The 23548-nt window shown below is 43.4% G+C and overlaps 1 protein-coding gene across 2 annotated transcripts in view; it reads left to right on the top strand.

Moving 5' to 3' along the window:
• plekho2 (pleckstrin homology domain containing, family O member 2) overlaps positions 1-19576 on the top strand; it is a 31734-nt gene extending 12158 nt beyond the window's left edge. Inside the window, exons 2-8 of one of the 2 annotated variants that reach the window (XR_013789612.1) lie at positions 1752-1901; positions 5991-6110; positions 12261-12365; positions 13644-13742; positions 15376-15738; positions 16850-19313; positions 19521-19576. Coding sequence is in view for 1 of the 2 variants with exons in the window: in XM_079496716.1 (XP_079352842.1) it covers positions 1752-1901; positions 5991-6110; positions 12261-12365; positions 13644-13742; positions 15376-15738; positions 16850-18562 (2550 nt within the window). In the remaining variant the exon portion in view is untranslated. Of the gene's footprint in view, positions 1-1751; positions 1902-5990; positions 6111-12260; positions 12366-13643; positions 13743-15375; positions 15739-16849; positions 19490-19520 lie in introns of those variants that run through there. The other variant, XM_079496716.1, reaches the window with a different exon arrangement.
• Positions 19577-23548: the final 3972 nt, after the last annotated feature.

The following is a 23548-nucleotide window of genomic DNA, read 5'->3' as shown; positions in this document are numbered from 1 at the left end:
CGTGGCTCAGATGCAGAATAAATAATGGACCTTGATGTGAAATGGGCTGGTTTACATCATCTTTTCTCTGCCTGGCTTTCCTTTTTCCATCACCGTGTCGGCGGTGTGTTTACCGAAGAAGCACTCTTCTTTTCAACGTCAAAGTGAAAGTGTGTGTGTGGGGAAAAAACTGTTGGATGACCTGTGAAAAAAAGATATCCTGAGGAATTTCCTGCCATAGAAATAGAGAGGCTGGGAACTTTTACACACACACACACACACACACACACACACACACACACACACACACACACACACACACACACACACACACACACACACACACACACACACACACACACACACACACACACACACACACACACACACACACACACACACACACACACACACACAGAGACACAGACACAGACAATTTTCAAATTGGCCGAAATGTATATATCACATATAGGCCTAAAAGTATTGGAAAGTACAAATTCCTCAAGTATAGTACTTAAGTGTACTTTATACTTTCCACCACTGCCAAAAAAAAGGGGCTCCCTTCCTAACATTTGAGTCTAGTTTTTATTTGTTGACGAAATTGTCAAAATATTTAGTCTTAGTGTTAGTCACCATAGCTTAGTTTTAATTTAGTTTCCATTTAGTTCTCGTCAGTAAAACAGCAAAAAAAAATCATCGTAGTCAATGAAATCAACACTGATTTGTTGCCATTCACCCATGTTATAGTTGTCTGCCATACTATACCTGGGGCTGTATAGCTAAAGTGGTAATTAACACATCATATCGACAGGTATACTCGTCCTCTAAATTAATTATGCGTGCGCTCATGACAAGTAGGCTCGTCTTAAGCAGTGTTGTTTTCGTCGACTAAAACTAAGACGAAAAATGTTCGTCAACTACCTTTTTCCACTGATGAAAACTACATGGAAACTAAATGAAAACTAAGCTATGAAGACTAAAACTAAGACTAAATATATAAAAACTAAACTACAAGCTCGTAGAGCGGCACACAATGCTATGAGCTTGTAGATCTGCTATTTTTCAACAGGTAAAGTTTAAAATAATGGTTTCACTTCACTTTCACTTTCAATGTTTTATTTTGGTCTTCAGTTCATGTACAGAATGAAACAGTATATACATAAAGATACATTTCTATGACCAAAAAAAGGTGTAGGCTGAAGCTAATTAGCTTATTTTGCCTACCCTCACCAACTACAAATAATATATATGACAAACAGACCTACAACTACACTACAACTACTAACAACTACAGTGCAACTACTAACAAACAAAGTAATAAGTCTCTGTAGGAATATATAAAAAAAAAAAAAAAAAAAGACAAAAAACTGAACAGTTTTTTTTTAATGATGGTCAAATAATGGTTAAAAGTGGTCAAAAGCTATGAGGCGACACTGATGCGTCCTCAGGTCTAAATGGGTTAAACGACGGACATACTGACTTTTACAGTCTTCATGCAAAGACACATTTCTGCCCAAGCATTAGAACATGCCGCGTAGTAACATGATGATGGCAACATAGTTTCTCTCATTACAAGAGCTCTCCAGTTGTATTTCTCTATAGAAGGCGGACATTGAAGGCGTGATCTTTCAACCTGGCGTCCCTACAGTATATTGTGCATGTCATTATTTGCAGCAGTTTGTGACGTTGATTTCCTTCCTCCCTCTCTCTCTCTCTCTCTCTCTCTCTCTCTCTCTCTCTCGGTCTCTCTCTCTCTCTCCACTTCTCCACAGGGTGCAAATGAGGACGGCGTCCAGCGGAAAGGGCCTGTGTTCCTGGGCAGAGCAGGCTGGCTGAAGAGGGCCACGGGGAGACTCCTAGGCAACTACAAGGAGCGCTTCATCCATGTGGAGAAGACCGAGGTCGTGGTGTATGAAAATGAGGTGGTGTACCATTCCATAATAATAATATTTGGTGTCCCCCGACGGTAGGGATGGAGCTCATTATTTGATTTATTGATAACGAGCACCTTATCGATCAGGCTTATCGAGCCGGGTTCTAATCGAGCCCACTATCGAGCATTTTCTATTTTGTGAAAATACGGGAGACAATAAATTCTGAACAGAATATCTTTTCCTAGGGCCTTCAAATACAGTACTTTTCTAATAGACGGAAGGCAATTGACCATTTTACTTTTGGAAAATAATATTAAAGAAACTGTTAACTGTTAACTTTTAATGTGTGTACAGTCACTTTAAAAGCATAAACAGACAGCGCTGGTTGGCAGGTATCAATACACTTTTAGACCAACATGTCTATGCCAGTGTGGGTGATTACATTCGTACAGTATCTTGATCGCCTCATGACGTCATGGGCCGCTATGCTCGATAAAGCTTATTGATAACGGGTACTCAATAAGCTTGGTTATCGAGCTCCATCCCTACCCGGACGGAGATTTGTCTATTTCTAACAAGACAAAAACAACACGTACAAAAGTATAGAACAACTTATCACCCAGACGATACATGAGCCCCCCACTGTACACAGAAAACCATCCTATCAACCAAGGAAGCTTATAGGAGGAAAGGCCGCCAACGTCATTTTCTCTACCCTGCAATTCCAGCCGGCAGATTCGTCACACTGGGTGGCAATCTGCTGTCCTAACTCTGGTGGAATACATTGGAGTCAATGGAGCCGAGGGGACAAGCATGTGAACAAACAATGTTTCTGAATGGTTGAGACTTTTATAAAATACTTGGCTCAGGCAAATAAAAGAAGACATATATCACATCATTGCCTGCTGTGTTGCTTTTCAATGTGTACACTGTGTACTTTTATAGAGGCAACGTTTCCTTTCTGGCAGCCAAATCTGACGATATACCTCCGAGACAGAAACGATACCCATGTTTAGATGTCTCAATAAAATGATGTACTGTGCACATCTTAAAGCAAGTGATTATAGAAAACAACCTGTGATATGTCTTCTTTTATATTCCTGAACCAATTACATGACAAAGGTCTCAATGCTTCTTAAATAGTGAGAGAAGGAGGCACTGGAGCAGCTCAGACAATTTAGGCCCTTACTTTATTAACAGGGTGAAGGTAACAAGCGACACCGTTTCGATGTTTCAGTTACATCTTCGTCAGGTCACGATGACCTGACCTGCCTCCTTCTCTCATGATACCTGTCCTGCCTCTGAGATGCACCAGACTGGCCTGCCATAGGCTAGAGGCCTCTGAGATGCACCAGACTGGCCTGCCATAGGCTAGAGGCTGCCTCTGAGATGCACCAGACTGGCCTGCCATAGGCTAGAGGCTGCCTCTGAGATGCACCAGACTGGCCTGCCATAGGCTAGAGGCTGCCTCTGAGATGCACCAGACTGGCCTGCCATAGGCTAGAGGCCTCTGAGATGCACCAGACTGGCCTGCCATAGGCTAGAGGCTGCCTCTGAGATGCACCAGACTGGCCTGCCATAGGCTAGAGGCCTCTGAGATGCACCAGACTGGCCTGCCATAGGCTAGAGGCCTCTGAGATGCACCAGACTGGCCTGCCATAGGCTAGAGGCGCGGTTGGAACTCCCTTCTGCTTCTTAAATAGTGTTTGTTCCATCCACTCCACTGCCATGTACAGTATTCATTGAACTTCCGGTGCGAGATTTAACACCTGCATGAGCGTCATGGCGCATCCCCGGCATCCAGTCACGTGACCTCCTTTCATTTTGTTCCTATAGCTATCAATGGGGCAGTTTGTTCAATGCCGCGATGGCTGACGAGACCAAAACTCCTGCTAAAACAAACCCTTTCCCACTTCAAGGTTCTGTATCTTCGTCCTGATGGCATGAGGTCGAAGCAGCGGACACAGGGGGTTGATCAGTGTCATGTGATATTGAAAGTGCCAAGGCGTGTGATGGCCTTATTGTTCATATCAGAGAGCGTGGGTGTGGGAAGTGGTTTTGGAAGATATTATACGGGTAATATTGAAAAGTACAGTTATGTTTTACTTGTTGTAGTTTCTACTCTATACTACTGTGTGCTACACTGTAATTCCGCTGTTTGGTTCCTATAAATTATGCAAAGCATTGTGATCGCTGCACTCCACAAATCTACAAAAACACATGAAGAGGAAGAAATGTCGGTCTGATCTCATTTCAATTAACATTCCTCATTTCTCACATGGTATTACAACGTAGTTGAGCACTGCTTTCATAACCACCCTTAGTAACTAACAACATTTCCCTGTGTGAGTTGTTTCTGAATATGTCACAGTCCTATTCCTCCTAAATAATAACCCTTGGGTATTACTGCTGTATATCTCCATTTTCTTTCCCACACCAATATGCAGTGGTGGAAAGTAACTAAGTACAGTATACTTACACAAAATTTGAAGTAGGCTGATTGCCGAAACGCGTTGGTCCTCCCTTTTTGTGTAATGATCTTTGCCATGCCTTAACTTTCAATAAAGGCTTTTTTCACCTCACTGGAACAGAGTGCCTTGGATCCTCTTCTTTATTTGAATAATGTAAATCTCTTGTGTAGGATCTGAAGAGCTGCTTAGAGACACTGGACCTGACAGATCATTAACCCATTTAGGACTGAGACCAGATTCTACAAATCTAACTATAAATGCGCCACGGCTCTGTCTGCGTGCGTGCGTGCGTGCGTGCATGCGTGCGTGCGTGCGTGCGTGCGTGCGTGCGTGCGTGCGTGCGTGCGTGCGTGCGTGCGTGCGTGCGTGCGTGCGTGCGTGCGTGCGTGCGTGCGTGCGTGCGAGCGTGCGTGCGTGTCTGTACGGTTGTAATGCTCGTAAATCGAGAACCATTTGCCCCACCGACTTCAAATTCGACACACGCGTTCGCGCACGCAGGGAGTGCAGTGCCCGGCATCGAGTCGGTGGCATACACCGTTGTCCAGAAACACCACAAAAGGCTCTGCTCAGGCTCTGCCAGTGGACCAAATGAGGCCAACTCCTCTCACCTGTGCAATTTCCAGCCTCTGCGTCAGCCATTTGTTTGCCATGGCAACCCCACACCTGCCAATTAATTACTTAACCAGTCCACTTTTCACAGTCAGTTTGCACTCTTCAGACACAGGCAGACAGACAGATACAGAGATCTCCAAGTGGGACACAGACAGACAGTTAGAACGGGTCCTATGACAATGGGTATTATTAGGTTCCCAAGTTGCATCGTTCCCAAGTACTGTAGGCCGGTGACCGACGGGCACGTACAGGTCTAATGTCTTCTAAATCCTGACAGTTTTCTGAAAAAACTCATGTTTCTATGTCAGTCGTTCTCAAACTATTTCATGTCAAGGACCCCAGAAATTAGATGTTATCGGTCATAAAAACGTTCTCTGTGAAAGCATGTATTCAAAGATTTGCGCCACATTGTCACGATCTTTCAAAAAATAGCAGATCTACAAGCTCGTAGCGCGGCACTCTGTGCCGCGCTATGAGCTTGTAGATCTGCTATTTTTCAATAGCTAAAGTATAACATTGATTGATTGATTGATTTATTAACAGTTTGCAGAATTACAGTACATTTCAAGTACAACTCAATACAAAAAAACTGTGAGTGGACGACACCATAAAGCATTACACTTGTTTACAATAGGGCCCACCATTTTCAATTCATCAAAACATTTAGAGACGTACGAATATACACAACTATATAGTCAAAACAGGAAATCATCATAGAGGAGGTAAAAAGGGAAAAGAAACATATACAGTGAGGGGGAAAAGGGGTGGGAGGGGGATTCAGATTTTACGGGGGCCAGTTTCGAATTGCAGCCGTCCGTAGGTGCCCTTTGAGAGCAGTTTTGAAGGAGTCAAGTGCTTCGCATGTCTTAATGTCTTAATGACTGTTGGTAGGGCGTTGGTATTGGCTCCTATGCCACATTTTGGTGGCATAGGAGCTAAATTAATTTAGTCCCTTGTTTGTGCCGAATCTGGGTTGCACATGGTTTGTTGAACATAATGCTTAAAACACCAAAAGGGGTTCCCGTCCTGAATGTAAACCTCTTGTCTTGTGTAGGACCTGAAGAGCTGCTTGGAGAGACTGGACCTGGACAACTATGACGGATGCAGTGAGTTAAAGGGTCGCTTTAGGAAGAACAGACTGGCTTTGATAAAATCCCCCAAAGCCGGGAATAAGGTGAGCAACAATCATCTAGCACTGCATGTTTGTTCTTCTTTTTAGAAGCCTTAATTGTGTGTGTGTGTGTGTGTGTGTGTGTGTGTGTGTGTGTGTGTGTGTGTGTGTGTGTGTGTGTGTGTGTGTGTGTGTGTGTGTGTGTGTGTGTGTGTGTGTGTGTGTGTGTGTGTGTGTGTGTGTGTGTGTGTGTGTGTGTGTGTGTGTCGCCATAATCCTCTACGAATCGCCATAATCCTCTACGAATCGCCATAATCCTCTACGAATCGCCATAATCCTCTACGAACTGCCATAATTCTCGCGAATCGCCATAATCCTCGCGAATCGCCATAATCCTCTACGAACTGCCATAATTCTCGCGAATCGCCATAATCCTCTACGAATCGCCATAATCCTCTACGAATCGCCATAATCCTCTACGAATCGCCATAATCCTCGCGAATCGCCATAATCCTCTACGAATCGCCGTAATCCTCTACGAATCGCCATAATCCTCGCAAATCGCCATAATCCTCTACGAATCGCCGTAATCCTCTACGAATCGCCGGAATCCTCTACGAATCGCCGGAATCCTCTACGAATCGCCGGAATCCTCTATGAAATCCTCTACGAACTGCCATAATTCTCGCGAATCGCCATAATCCTCGCGAATCGCCATAATCCGTAAAGGTGGAAAAGCAAAAAGTGTGTTTTGAAGAAAATTCAAATTTGGTGGAAATTCTTTCCTGGTGGAAATGGGCATGGTCTATTTGGGGAGATGCGTCATGACCCACGGAATCCATGGAAAAAAACGTAAAGTGGGCTGTTATAGCGCCACCATGACTGATGTAATTCCTTTTCAAAATTACCCCCCAAATCTTGTGAATATGGCGCTTATGGTCTCCAAGGAAAATAAGACTTAAATTGGAGCCTTAATTAGTCTTCGATCTTCCCATTTTAAGTCTATGGAGAACTAATTAATTAATATCAATTAAACTACAGTATACAAAGGATCTCTTAGCAAAATACAAGCACACACGATTCCCGATTAAGCTGGTCGATTTAATATATGGCTCGAGTGCGTGCGGCAAAAACTGTGGGAGGAGTAGTGCGTCAAGTATCGCTCATTTACAATAACAATAGTCTAGGGCAACCACACTAATTAATCCTGGCGGGCAGACGGTTAAGTAACACGTTTATAATCCCGACACATCCCACTTGTCCCACACAAGCGACACTTCTGTCCCTCAAATGAACAGTTTGGATCTGGTCACCCTACCACAGTCTGGGCTAGCTGCATCAGGGCCAGGAGTGTGATCATTGATTCCCTGCATGTATGACTATTGTTACAGTAACAGTAGGCCTACATACATACAGTACATAATGCCAAAAGCATCTGTGGATTGCATTTAGAGAGGAGATACTTAGAGAAGTGGTCCCCAAACCTTTTCATCTCAAGGACCCCCAAATTTCCACTAAAAATATATGCCAGGGACCCCCCATAAGAGAAGATTTTTACGGCTCTAGCAGTGATTCTCAACCCGTTTAATTTCAAGGACCCCCAGTTTGACATGCATTAGGCTACGGACCCCCATTTAATGTCATTTCATCTCTGGGACTCCAATTTATATAGTAAAATCATGGTTAATTTAACCCATTTAGACCTGAGGACGTATTGACAGTTTTCTGAAAAACCTATGTTTCTATATCAGTGGTGCTCAACCTTTTTCATGCCAACGACCCCCATAATTATCTGCATTTGGCCTCCGACCCCCATCTGAAAATATGTAGTTCCACGGACCCCCCCAGAAGCAAGGATTTGAGTTAAAACATTCACTCTGAAAGAATATATATTGGATGGATACAGGAACTCATATTATAGTTCATACAAAAATGGAAAAAGAAGAGGAGTTATAATGCTAATAAGATTGAGCAGAATGAATAGGTATGGGTAAATGCCTAGGGATATGTAACATGCAGGGTCTGAAACGCTGTGTCGTTTGTATTTGGTTCCTTTTTTATTTGTTCATGTCTGTTTGTACTGTGTTTTTTTCCTTTTCTGTGTGTGTTTTCTTTCTTTTGTCATTGTTTAAAAATTTATCAAATTTTAAGTGATAAAAAAAAGAAACACCAAAAGGGGTTCCCGCCCAGAATGGGTTAACGCTGAGAGTGTACAAATGGAACCAAATGGACCCGTTACACTAGCCTAAAGCATCTGTGGACTGCATTTAGAGAGGAGATACTTAGAGCTTCAGTGACACTTTGTATGAGACTCCTGCAGAAAATACAGTGGTACTTTACCAAGTTTACTTAAGTAAAAGTATCAATACTGTAATATTGAAGTAATCTGTTACAAGTAAAAGTCTGGAATTCAAAATGTACTTGAGTAAAAGTATTTGGCATCAAAATGTACTTAAAGTACCAAAAGTAGAAAGTACTCATTATGCAGAATGTCCCATTTAAAGTTTTCAAATATAGATTTTTTTTGTATTGTAATGTATTACATTTTGTTTATTTTCAAATGGCCAAAATGTAATATAAGGTGGAAGTGGTTTTGTAATAATAATCCAAATCGACAAAGTAACTAGTAACTAAAGTTTTCAAATAAATGTATAGCGGAGTAAAAAGTACAATATTTGCCTCTGAGATGTAGTGGAGCCCATTTTGGGCGGGAACCCCTTTTGGTGTTTTAAAGCATTATGATTTACTTTAGCTATTGAAAAATAGCAGATCTACAAGCTCATAGCTTGTAGGTCTGCTATTTTTGAAAAATCGTGAAAATGTGCCTCAAATCTTTGAATATATATTGTTTGAGTGAACGGTGGCCAATTACATATAAATTCTGGGGTCCTTGACATGAAATAATGTGAGCACCATATAGAAACTGTCGGTGACAGAAAACTGTCATGATTTAGAAGACATTTTGTAGAATGGAGCCTAGGTCTAAATGGGTTAAGGTTCCACGTTAGTGCACATCATCATCATCACCATCACCATCACCATCACCATCACCGGGACAATGGAGGGGGTTTGGAAAGACAGTGGGATACCAGAGCAGTGAAATAATATGCTGTATTACAAACAGATGACGAGAGACCAGAGTATTGGCCAACGTCGCAACTTAAGCAGATGTCAGCCGAGTAGGGAGGGGATGGGTATGCAGAGCCAGCAGCCCGAATACCTCATCTGTGTGTGTGTGTGTGTGTGTGTGTGTGTGTGTGTGTGTGTGTGTGTGTGTGTGTGTGTGTGTGTGTGTGTGTGTGTGTGTGTGTGTGTGTGTGCGTGTGCGTGTGCGTGCGTGCGTGCGTGTGTGCGTGTGACTCATTTCCATGCCTGGTCACTGTGTTAAAGGGAGAGAGGGGAAAAAATGACACAGTTGCACGTGTGCTCATGCATGTGTCGTACAATGTGTATGCGCACAGGCAGTCACACATGCACGTGCGTGGCCGTGCGCGCGCAACACACACACACACTCACACCCACAATGTGTCACGAATCGCAACACAATGTGAGCTTGTAGATCTGCTATTTTCAAAATATATTTTTTGAATACATTTGAAAACTTGGAATGGGACATTCTGCTCAATGAGTCCTTTTACTTTTGGTGTTTTAAGCATTATGTTATACTTTAGCTATTGAAAAATAGCACATCTACAAGCTCATAGCGCGGCACTCGGTGCCGTGCTATGAGCTTGTAGATCTGCTATTTTTTTGTGTGTGGCGCAAATCTTAGAATATATATTCTTTCAGAACGTTTTTAACTCACATCTTTGCTTCTGGGAGGTCCCTGGAACGACATATTTTCAGATGGGGGTGAGCGGCCAAATACAGATGATTTTTTGTCCAATCATGCATTTTTTGTCCAATAGTTCCTAATAGTCAACTACCAGTTAACTATTATAGGCAACATTTGGCCAATCATAGTCGACTATACAAATTCTTAGTCGGGGACAGCCCTAACAATAACACACAGGGATGTTTTAATCCTTAGTCGGGGACAGCCCTAACAATAACACACAGGGATGTTTTAATCCTTAGTCGGGGACAGCCCTAACAATAACACACAGGGATGTTTTAATCCTTAGTCGGGGACAGCCCTAACAATAACACACAGGGATGTATTAATCCTTAGTCGGGGACAGCCCTAACAATAACACACAGGGATGTTTTCACTGTCTTTGGCTCTGGCACGCACACACTTCAGTTAATGATGTTGTGATGGGCACCGATATTCAAAACCGCTCTCAAAGAGTCCATCCATCCACCCTCCCTCCCCAACCCACCCCTTTTTAACCATATTGTATGTTTTTCCATTTTTTAACTTTCTTTGATTCTGACTCTGATTTCCTGTTTCAAGTGTTCATAGAAGTGTTTCATAGAAGTCATAGCGAGGTTTTAAACTGATTAATTAATCTATTTATCGCGCATTGCCAAGGTTTTTCCGCTTTCAACCCTTATTTTGAAGAGCCAAATATCCGTAACCAGATGTTACAATGACATAATGCTGTGTGTGGTGTCTTGACCGGTGGTCGCGCTCGGTGCAGAAAAAAACAGACCGCGAGTATGATTTTGAAGACATTTGTAGAATCAGCCTGCAGGTCTATAATAGGTTAAAAAGAAATTGGGACTAAACATGTTTACAGAATACTGAAAAAAGTAACGGTTTTGTCCATGCAAGGTTTCATTTGTTATTGTTAAACTAATGGAGACATTCTGTTATTGTTAAGCCATTAAGACCTGGAACACATCTGTGTCGCTGTAGCGTTTAACAGATCTACAAGCTTGTAGCGGGGGCACTGAGTGCCGTGCTACGAGCTTGTAGATCTGCTGGAACAACATATTTTTAGATGGGGGTAGGTGGCCAAATACATAATGCATACATACACATAACTTTGAGGGTCCTTGACATGAAATAGTTTGAAAACCACTGATATAGAAACATAGGTTTTTCAGAAAACTGTCATGATATAGATTAGAAGACTCTGGAATCTGGTCTCAATGGTTTAATGGAAACACCGTCGGTGTGTCTAGTGGCCGCATGTCCTCCTGTTAGATAAACATTATCCCAGGATGCACATGCTTGTTTTCTTCTGCTCTCCAGTTTCCTCTGCATGGCGGGACGCCAGTGAAAGTCTGGGTCTGAAATAAGCAGAACTAAGCATTTATTGTTGCAGATGCACGCACGCACGCACGCACGCACGCACGCTAGCATTCTGACTCACAACTAATGGTCTTTGGGTCTTAAGCCCAAACCACACCAAAGGGTCATCATTGCATTGGTGACCCTTTGGTGTGGTTTGGGCCATTGAATTCAACCAGTTAAATCACTTGGGGGGGGGGGGGGGGGGGGGTCAACGTGCAACAGGACATATCACACCGCAGGGACAACGCTAAAACCGTCTCAACCCTTTGGTGTAGTTAGGGCTTTAGGCCCAAACCACACCAGCTGCAACTCCTTGCAACTAGTACTCCTTGCAACAAAACAAAAACCACACCAATGCAACTCCTTGCAACTGCCTTTGGGAATAATGGTTGCAAGGAGTTGCATGTTGCAAGTATAGTTGCATGGCGACCCTCTGGTCGCCATGCAACACTCCGCATCTATTTAAAGTTTACATGAAATGAAATGAAATGATTACTATATTTACCCAGGGTATCTGGGCTAAGCTCAAGAACTTGTTTCCAGCCAGGCCCTGCTCATAGAACATTTCATCGTAGTGGTTCAATGCCTTGTTCAAGGGCACTTCAGCGGTGGTAATTTTAACGTGTCGGACCGCTGATTCGAACTGGCGACCTTCCGGTATCAAGACCGCTCCGCAATCCGTTCGGCACCGCTGCCACATTGTCCCTCAGAGCTGAGTCATTCAAATATACAGTAGGAGGTCTACTGTACTACAGTAGTATGCACAGTTGTACAAATAACAATAACATTTATTTAAGGTATTGAATACAAGGCTCCCATTATGACTAGTTAGTCATTATCTCACTATTAACTGTATTTTGTACTCTTTTTTTTGTTGGTGCAATCCTTTTTGTATCCACTTTCTTTACATTGATAGATGGTTGCACATGACATGACGCTGTAGGTCTTCTGAAAGGCAGTGGCACACTCCTGAACTCTAGTTGGTGCTGTCTGTGTTGTTCACTTTTCCTCTTGTGTTTTTGTCTCGACAGGTTCACGATATAAAGTTCCTGGCTCAGACTCCAGAGGACAAGGACGCTTGGATCAAGGCTTTCACGGAAGGCATCGACAGAGCAAAGAATAAAATCTTTGACGAGGTAATTTAGCATCGACAGAGGAAAGAATAAAATCTTTGACAAGGTAATTTCGCCTGCGTACCATGTGCTTTCCTATCCAAGGAGTAAGTAAGCAATGCAGTAATGTATACAGTGAGGCAGACATTAGAAAATAAACACCTTGGCCTTTAGGATGAGTCAGACGCTTATGTAAAAACACATTTTGGGATCATTCTTTGATGAACGATATAGGATCACTGACAGCTATAATCAGAGATCCTCGAGAAGCGTCATGTGCAACACATCACCTCACGCTCAATATGTTTACACTACAGAACATTTTGGTTCATCAGTGTGGATTGGATGGATGCTCACATCATTATCGTTAGTGTTATCTTTATGGTTATCATTCTTGTGTGGATGTGGATGACTCATACATACTGTTGCGGAATAAATGGACTATGTAGATTGTAGAGACAGCAGTGGTGCAAATAGCCTGCCTCCTTAGGCCCAAACCACACCAGCTGCAACTACTCGCAACTCCTTGCAACAAAACAAACCGCAACAATGCAACTCCTTGCTTACTTAACTTACAAGTAGTTGCAAGTAGTCGCATGTTGCAAGGAGTTGCATCATGGCGGCCCTCTGGTGTGTTTAGGGCTTCAAACCCAAACAGGGCTGGACTGGGTCAAAACATTCGGCCCTGACATTTGGCCCAGACCGGCCCAGCACAACCGGCAAGCATTCATTGGGTGGCCCACCGGGCATTTGCCCTGTACGTCAAGTGGCCAGTCCAGGCCTGCAGAGCCCAAACCACACCAATGGGTCACCATGCAACTCCTTGCAACCAAACGGTTGCAAGTAGACGCATGTCAACGCATGTAGTTGCCTGTAGACGTTAAGACGCATACAGATGCATGCAACCATTGAATTGAACTAAGTGAATCACCTGGGTCGACTTGCGTCTACAAACATGCGTCTACTCGCAACAGGACAGATCACACCGCTGGGACGAACGCTAAAACCGTTTTGTTGCGTCTCGACCCATTGGTGTGGTTTGGGCTTTAGACTCACTAAATTGAGAGAGGACGAAATAAACCATGTCACCCTCCGGGGGTCCTGGGATGCAACACTGTACTCAGTACTGTACTCGAACGTCGTTGAAGTAGGGCAGGACTCATCAAATGTCCCTGGGACCAATCTAAAAGATCACCCCTGGGTCCCGGGACCCATTACATTGAAAACCTATTGACATCACTGAGGCAGTGAATAAAAGCATCACGTGGCGTCACTGAAAGAGAAACTGTTATTGTTTCACAGGTGAAGGTGGACGAAGGCAATAATTTAGACCATGTGACACGAACGAGACCCAAGGGAAGACCCAACAGAAGACCCCCGACCAGAATGTACATGCAGGAGGTATGTGTGTTCGCTTGTGTGCCTGTGTACTCACTGTACTGTAAACTGTATGTGTAATGAATGCTACACTATTTAAAGGACATATAACATAAAATTCTATTTTTTAAATTTGTTGTGTGTTTTTTGAGCTCCCCTGTGTATTTTCTATCCCCACAAATATGCAATTTTGAACAATCAGGATTTCTCTTCATATAGGGGCTTTTATGGAAATTGCTCTCAGGAACAGCTCAACTGATTTGGTCGTATTTGTGATGTCATCAATGTCACCCTACTTTGTATAATTCCTCCCTCTCTTCAGTCTTCATTTCCAAATTTGCATTTCCACTTTGTTTACAATGTCCGCCATTGTTGATTTTCCAAGCTGGCATGGAATGGAAACAAGCCTGGGTTTATCTAGCATCAGTATTATAATGACTCAAATATTAAATAAGCCACCACCTCAGGACATTGTGGTACTGCAGCTAAAACAGCTTCAGAAGCAAAAAAGAAATGCCATGGACTGGTTATATCAGAGTGGTGATTGAGGCTCAAACCATTAGAAATAAGTTTGAGGCCAGGGACATAGACAATATGATATTAAATATTAAAAACTGTTTTAAAATAAAATTGTTGCTTTAACTGAGTAATGCTATACCATATTTCCATACTCACTCCAGAGGGCCACTATACACTACACTACACTATTTTTCTGTAATTAATGACCTACTTCGTCATTCTATGTCACACAAAAGTATTAAAAAAAGCTGGTTTACAAGCTCAAAACGTGCCGCTCTGCGACGCGTTTTGCTTGTAAATCTGCTATTCTTGCTATTTAAAAAAAAATTGGAATCTTGATTTTATTTTGCTATTTTGGAATTGGAATCCAAAAACATTTTTATTTCATTTTAAATGTAGTTATACTTATGTTAACTTTATGAACTTAAATACAAATACACTGGACATTAAACAATAAATTATCACACAGTGATATTTGTCAGGTGAAAGAAGCGCTGTCTCTGTTGTGCCCCCCCCCCATATTAGTATGATTATTGTTTTAGTAACGTGTATGTTTGTGTGACAACCTTGCGCTTTGCGGCAGTTGCTTGCGTTCGTTGCCGACGTTCTGTGCGTGGTTCTGCTGCGCTGTTTCAGCCGCGTTTGGTTTGAAGTTATAGTGACGTGCGAACATTGCAAACGTGTCAAATAACTGTAGTATGCGCGTTGCTCTGCAATGTCTGTCTGCCGCCTGCTTTGCTGCCAGGGATATTTGCCCCTCCCCTTCCCATTGGCTAGAGGCAGCATTGTCGTTGCTTGTCGTCCCATTGGCTAGAAGCAGCCAATCACGTCACCACGTCAGTATGACTAGGGGGTCGATCTTGTCGTCTAAATTTCATGAGTAAACACTCGTCAGGTTTCTCCTGACAATACAATTGTAATACTATATTCATATATTATACTAATATAGAAGTCATTAAAGCGGGAATTGTAACAGCTGAAATCAATAATATAAGTGGGGGCTGCAGTTGCCCAATGTATGCGCTATGCTATTTAAAATGGGATATACGGTTAGTTGTTCCAAGGTACAACAAGTAAAAGTTGATTCAGCACAAGATGCCGAATTAACAAGGCATTTCTCTTCTCTCTCTCTCTCTAGGTGGCCAACGTGTCATCCGACGGCATCCTGCGTTTGGACCTCGACGTTCCAGACGCCGCCGTGCCCAATGGGATGTCCCATCGTGACGACGCTGCCACAGAGACGACCCCCAAGGAGGCGATGAGACCCCCCATGCCCCCGTCGAAAACCAGCGACGCCATACGGGAGGAGGAGTTAGACGTTAGTGCAGACACGGAGCCTCCGGCTGAGAAGAAGATCCTTAAACCTCCCATGCCCCCCTCGAAAGATGCCAAACGTCTGAGCACAACCTCTGAGGAACCTCCCATGCCCCCCTCGAAAGACGCCAAACCTCTGAGCACAACCTCTGAGGAGGAACCCACCCAGGAGGATAGCTCTGAGAAGGTCTGTGGAGCACTACGTGGTTTTCTTGGTTATCTGAATGATTTTGCATGTTTTGGGTTGACATGTTTGCAATATGCTTAACCTATTGAGACCTGAGACCCGATTCTACAAATGTCTTCATGATCATCATCATGACTGTTTTCAGAAAAAATAAACCTTGTTTCTACTGTATATCAGTGGTTCTCAAACTATTTCATGTCAAGGACCCCAAAAATGTTATGTAATTGGCTGCCGACCCCCATCTGAAAATATGTTATATGTCAAGTTAAAAAGTTTGCTGCATGTGAAAGAATATATATTCAAAGATTTGCACAAGTTTTCACGGGTTTTCAATAGCTAAAGTTTTAAATAATGGATAAAGTGGTTAAAAGATGACACAGATGCGTTCCAGGTCTTAAACCGAGGCTTAGCCAATTTAGACTTCTTTAATGATCAGACGTGACGATATTCAGATTCTCAGGTCTGAAACAGAGAGGCTGGCTGGCTCGCCAGGCTACGTCTGATAAAACATTTAAAACAAGAAATGAATCAAGTCATTATATATCAGCTTACATTCCATTCTCTTGCATATTGTACCTTTAGTGGGGCTTCCTGAGGTCGCGTTTTCAGTCTCTAGTCATGGTGCCGTGGGGGGAGAGGAGAGCGAGCTTAGTGTCCCATTGGCCATATAGAGCTATAGTCTCCCAATTGGCTTAGAGCAGGCCAGCCAATCGTGAAAATCTCGCCACTAGACCACGTGGCTAGACTAGAAAGTCCATCAATGTCATTGATCAGCGCTCTGCAAGCTGATACAAATCGAAACATCGTACAGTATGTTCTACTAATCTACTTCCAAATCATGCTCTGCAGAACTCCAACGCGTGTTCACTTTCCGCTATGATTATGCAAAAAAATAACAATTAAGATTTTTTTGGCTTTTTCTGCCTTGAAAGTAGACTGACAGGAAATCGGGAGAGAGATAGGGGGGAGACAGGCCGTAGGGATCGAGAGTCGAACCCGCGGCACACCGCCAGGCTGGCTCAGCAGCCTAGGTGCAGAAGGGTTTGAGCTAACCGTCCGGGCCATGATTATACAATTTTGACGCATAACAAACTGTGTGCTTGTTTTGCAGGTGCCGATGCCGCCCTCGCCACCGTCTAAAAGCGCCAAGCCCAGCGCCCCACCCACTCAGGAACCCACCGAGGACGAGGAGGAGGAGGCCGGTCCTTACGCCGACCCGGAAAACAGCCCTGAAGATGGAACTTCTCCAAGCAAGTCTGGATCTGTTAGCGGCTCAGACGACAACCCGCCAGAAGCCGCGAGGTCTAGCCCAGAGGGACGTCCTCCCACCCCGCCGTCCAAAGACAAGAAGCCACCTCCGCCCGTCGCAGAGCCAAGAGAAGAGCTCACACAGTCTGAGGAGCTGGAGCCAAGAGAAGACATCACACAATCTGAGGAGCTGGAGGGATGCACGAGCGTCGAGGACAACAAGACTGGAGGTGAAGATGAGAAGGAAAGCGAGGGAGACATGGACATAAAAGAAAACAGTGTATCCGTGTCAGAGACCGAGACGGAGTCCTCGTCCTCCACCGTGTCTAAAGAGGCTCTCCCTGGTGTCACAGAGGAGTGTTTGGTGGTGACAGACTCGGTAGAAAGCAGCACCGCTACGGCGGATACAGCGGGTCCCAAGGTGTGCGAGCCTTCACCCGAAGTGCCTGCCGCTAGTAGCAAAGCAGCCGACAAGTCCTGTCAGCTGACGACCCCCACTGTGGCGCTGACACCGGAGCGAACCAAAAAGAGTTCAGCGGGTCCCAAGGTGTGCAAGCCTTCACCCGAAGTGCCTGCCGCTAGTAGCAAAGCAGCCGACAAGTCCTGTCAGCTGACGACCCCCACTGTGGCGCTGACACCGGAGCGAACCAAAAAGAGCCCTGGTCCTCCGGTCCTGAAGAAAAAGCCTGTGAAACATCCTCCTCCATCCAAGGCAGCAGCGGCTCCTGCTGATCACAGCGAGCCCAAAGCCCAGCCTGTCGAAGAAGAAACCAAGATGGCCACCAGTGCTGTGCCTCAAGTGACCAATGACAACCACGCTGTGGCTTCACCACAACCGGCGTCATCAGGCGACTTGGTCGGTTCTCCGGAAGAAGAGGAGACGACAAAACTCCCCACGGAGCCAAAGAGCGAGCTTCCGGCAGTGTTTCTTTCTCTGAACGACCCGAGCGGCGGTGACCCGGCTAGCCTCGGCACGCTGCCTTCGTCCTGCCCGCACGCCGAGAAGAGAGAGAGGGAGGAGGAGAAATCGGTGGACAGTGGTCAGCACTCGGACGATGACGGCAGCGAGGCGTCGGAGAGCGGGGACACGCAGAGACGACTCGAGGTGGACGTGAGCGAAGATTACATGGAGACTCCCAGGGTCGGCTTCATCCAGGATCACGCCATCGGCCAGGCTGCCTCTCTCCTCCTCCGTCCTCCCATTCCCCTCAAACCCACCATAGCGTTTAAGATCGGCAGGTCTGCCTCCGTGGGAGATCTGTTGTCCGAGACAGCAGCAGCGGACGTCGCGATCGTCAGAGACATCATCACGGCTTCGGGCAACGGCACCGCCCCACCGAGTAGCGCCGCGACGACGGAGCTCGAGAGCCAGGTGGCTCTGGAGATGGAAAAGACGCGGGAGCTCCTGCGTCGAGTGTCCCAGTCGCAGGGGGGAGAAGGCACCACCACGCCAGAGGAGCTGTTGACGAAGGCCATGGAGAAGCTCAGGAAGGCTGATAAGTTCCTCAGCGAAGCGAAGGTTCTCAAGGAGTCGAAGCAGGCGCAGCAGAGTCCGAGCAAGAGGATCAGTTGGTGATGAAAAGGAAAGAGAACTGACTCGTTGTGCACTGCTGGAAGCCATCTATCAGGCAGAGTGACAGAAGCACATGCCAACTGTCTGCGCATAATTAACTAAGTGCAATTACTTCCTACTGTCCCCCGAAGGTCATTCATGCTTAAGCCTAATTTATATATACTTCATCACACGACAGTGTTGCTCACCAAAAGGAACTGATTTTCAACGAAACCTGTGTTGCATTTTGCCTTCCATATAATTATAAATATTTTACCTTCGGTATAATTATAAATAAATTAGGCTATGCTGTTCTGCTGTAAATGTATTTGCTTACATTCCACATCGATCATTTCCTACCATAATTACTTGAATGCAAATTGACAGTTAATCAGCCACTGTATACGGTGAGTCGGAGAATGCGATTAACAGCTTACTAATGAACCAAATTAACAGCTTACCAAATTAATCAGACATTTTTCATACTTAAATCCACCTTCTCACATGATCCTCGTCACATGGTTTTTAAAACGTTTTTTTTTCCTGTTTTGCCATGGTGTTATGACACACGGCCATGCTGCGGGACATGAAACATTGTTCATGAAACAAGAAAAATGTATCTCAGGATTTTTCTGTAATTACTTTTTTCAAGATGTTTACAAAGTGCAAACAAACAAGTGCGTGCCACCAAAATTGTGGGACAAGTAGTCCGTAAAAAAAGAGGGGTACTCCAGTAAAAAGAAATAAATAATAATAAAGTGTTACAATTACTATAGTCTGTAATAATTTGGTTTTGTGTCCTAAAAATATTGAATGGTGCATGCCGATAGCACAGAACACACAGCCAGTGGTGGAAAAAGTAGGCTACTCCCATTTTCTTTTTTTTCTTTTTTTTTTACATAAATAAAAGTGTCAATACTGCAATGTAGAAATACTTACTTGCAAGTAAAAGTCTGGAATTAAAAATTTACTTGAGTAAAAGTACAAAAGTGTTTGCATCAAAATGTACTTAAAGTACCAAAAGTAGCACGTACTCTACCGTTTCACTTTAAAATAGCAGATCTACAATTAAGTTCACAATATGGCCGAAATATATATAGGGCTGAAGTGGTTAATGTATGTTTAGTAATAATAATTAAAATCCACTAGTAACTAGTAGGCCTAGTTTTCAAATATTTGTAGCGGAGTAAAAGTACAATATTTGCCTCTGACAGTAGATGTAGTGTAAAATTGTACTTAAGTGCAGTACTTGAGTAAATGTACAGTATAGTTACATTCCACCACTGAGCCTATACCAGTGATAGGTTGATCAACAAGTTGCCCCGCCCTCTTTTGTTTATTAATATCACAAACAAGAACTTCCAGACTCTTAAAACCACTGCCCTTTATATTTACATGCAGGGATGTACAGTGTTAGTAGAGAGGAAGGGGCTGACATCCCGTAAAGAGTGCACTTTTGGACAAAATAAATTGTGAAAATAGCAGATCTACAAGCTCACAATGCGTCGTGCTGCGACGCGTTGAGAGCTTGTAGATCTGGATTTCTAAACAAATTTGTTCAACGCAAAATGCTGTGTTCGAGTTCAGGAGAAAAATAGGAATTCTCCTGAATGCTGCTTCCGGCATGGCATGGAAAGGAGTGGTATTTCCATTTCTTTCACCATAGTAAATTCTGCATTCATGGTCCGTAGAGGGCAGTTGTTTTACAGACGGGTAAAAGGGCAGGGGCTGAAGCCCCCTTTGATGTCTATGTGTGCATGTCCCTGTTTACATGTTACACTCCCAGACTCTAACCACTCCCTTTTACATTTCCATGTTACACGCAAGGAAGCTTAGAGAAGGAAGTGTCATGGTCACATGACACTTTTGAGCCAAATCTCGCACCGGAAGTTACATGAATACAAAGCAGTGAATGGAGAAAGTTGGACCAGCTCATAACAAACATTATTTATGAACCATTGAGACCTAGCTGTGTCATATAATCGTTTAAGGCATATAAAAGAAGACACACAGTTTGTTTTCTAATCACTTGCTTTTCGAGTGCACAGTAGGCCTACATCATTTTATTTGAGGATTTAAACAGCAGCAGGTATCGTTTCTGTTCTGGGGGTATCGCGATATTTGGCTGCCAGACAGGAAACAGTCTTGTGATACTTGGCACGTTCAGAAACGTACTTTTTGCTCTCTAGATACCTCTATAAAATTAAACAGTGTACAGATCGAAAAGCAACACAGCAGACAATAATGTGTTATATGTCTTCTGTTATTTGACAGAAGTGATTACTTTACAAAAGATCTCAGTCATTCAGAAATAGTGTTTGTTCATGAGCTGGTCACTGAGCTCTCATTGACTCCAGTGCATTCTGCCGAACTTCCGGGTGTAGTTTGGCTCCAATGGTGCGACGAATCTGCCGTCTGGAATTGCGTGATAGCGAAAATGACGTTGGTGACCTTACCTCCATTTCATATACCTTGGTTACACGTCCAGACTAACCACTCCCCTTTACATTTCCATGTTACACGTCCAGACTAACCACTCCCCTTTACATTTCCATGTTACACGTCCAGACTAACCACTCCCCTTTACATTTCCATGTTACACGTCCAGACTAACCACTCCCCTTTACATTTCCATGTTACACATTGAGCCAAACGCTCACTTGTTTAATCTTTCTTTATGTTTTTTTTTTTTACTATAATATTTTAGCCTGACATTCATTTCGTTTCACTTCATTATTCAGACTGAAGGCCCTCCCCACGGCAGCAGTTTCTGGGATGGGCGTTGTCAAAGCGGCAGTCTTTGGTGATTGGTTCATACCAACCAATCAGAATAGTAGGAAAGCAGATGACGTTGTCAATCATGTGGCCTTGACTAAGCCGGTTGCTAACCAAACAAACACAGCCAACGAGCGTCGAGCGCTACTAGCATGTAAACAAAAGCGGTAAAATATGTCGGATGAGGTTTATAAAACCTGTTTCTGTAAAGAAACTATTTATCATAGGGCGATTTAATAGCCAGATTGATAAGGTCGCGAGTCACCGCAGTGGGGGCAGCCATGTTTGTTGTTTGACGCTTTGTCGAGTGACGGGGCTGATGGCCAATCAGCTGTTGTGATCAGATTTCCGATCGAGACTTGACGCTGCCGTAGGGAGAGTCACCAGACCTGAATCGCCAGAACATTATTTTTTTAATGGTAGCCATTCAGGGCTGGAGCCAGGCTAAGAATATTTTCCTCTTTGATAGAATTGTATTGGTCAATAATACAAAAAACAGACTGCATGGCAGAGTCTGTATGCCTTGGACATGGTACTACCTAATAATAATCCTAGAGTTCTTTATCCATGCACAGTTCGCAGTATAAGAAAATGTCGCTTTGTCTGTGATGTACTGTATTGTATGAACACATCTTGCTTGTGGGGTTTACATTAGTAAACTAAGTAAAATAAGTTTTAACCGTGCACATTGTGTTAAATAGTCCAAATATAACATTAGATTGTACTGTTATGTGCCTAAAGCAAACAGATGGACATAACTTATTCATCTTCTATAGCAGGGGTTCTCAACGTTTTTGGCCGGGGACCCCCGGAAATGCTTTGGCAATATCTCGGGACCCACGCCCCGCCCCCTCCCGACCCCCAATATAAATTGACTGCTACAATAACCTTAAACCATTTTGGGCGGGAACCCCTTTTGGTGTTTTAAGCATTGTTATAATTTAGCTATTTAAAAATAGCAGATCTACAAGCTCATAGCGCGCCACCGAGTGGCGCGCTACGAGCTTGTAGGTCTGCTATTTTTGAAAAATTGTGAAAATAAAATGTAAAAAATAATTTGGGGACCCCCTAAAATAATTTGGCGACCCCCCGAGGGGTCGCGACCCACGGGTTGAGAACCCCTGTTCTATAGTACAGTGGTTTTCAACCCTTTTTGTATCAAGGTCCATTATTTATTGGGCATTTGAGCCACGGACCAGCATTTGATGACATTTAGCCTCTCAGACCCAAAACTAGAATATTTAATTGTGTGTAGACTTCTTGTAAATTATGTAATGTAATGTTTAACTTTCATTATTTAACTCTTGAGAGCGTAAAATGTCCATTTGGTTTCATGTTACGCTCTCAAGAGTTAAAGATCTAATAAAGGTCCATTTGGTTATACCTTAACTCTCCATCATTTAACTGGGGACCACCTGGAACCCTCTCAAAGGACCACTGGTGGTCCCCGGACCACGGGTTGAGAACCACTGCTCTGCTCGGACCCAAACTAGTGAAAACCGCAGATCTACAAGCTCACACAATGTGAGCTTGTAGATCGGGCATTGTCAATATACTTCTTATGGAATTTCTTTGATTTTGATTTTATTTTGTCATGAAATTACTGAAAGAATAATTGAATTTGTTCTTAATTGATGAAAAGTTTTTTGAAAAGCTTTTTTCGGGGGTGGGGGGGGGGAATTTGTTTTAAATGTTTTGGAACAATAATTAAAAACAATGTAGGAAACATAACATAAATGGACCCATAAAAATGGGTCCGCGACCCACAAATGGGTCCAGACCCACTGTTTGGGAAACAGTGCTCAGTAATCTGCTGTGAATACATTTCGGCGAGTATGAAATTGTAAATAACACACTTTTAAGTACATTAAGTTATTAATTTACATTTTCGTTGGGTCGGCCAATATGAAAAGAAAACTAACGCGGAATCTATCAAACGGCTTAATGCATAGGCCTATAACTCTTGCAACATTGCAAAATGTGTTTGTAATTATTTTTGTAATATATTGTATGTCTGTATAAATGTCTGTATAAATGTTACTAATTCAACTAATGCGCATTTGCAGTAAAAATAAATGTTTTATACATGCTAACAAATCTTTGTAAATGTAAAACCATCCTTAAATAAATGTTGCCGTTGAATTGACATTTGATTTTTGTATAACTTCTACAACATACTTCACTGTTTAATCTGCCCTATTTCAGACCCAAGGTTGTTGTTGGATAGGATTTCCA

Source organism: Electrona antarctica (assembly GCF_951216825.1).
Source record: "Electrona antarctica genome assembly, chromosome: 3".
NCBI lineage: Eukaryota > Metazoa > Chordata > Actinopteri > Myctophiformes > Myctophidae > Electrona > Electrona antarctica.
The sequence above is the reverse complement of the archived record's forward strand: the minus strand, read 5'-3'. Positions and strand labels throughout refer to the sequence as shown.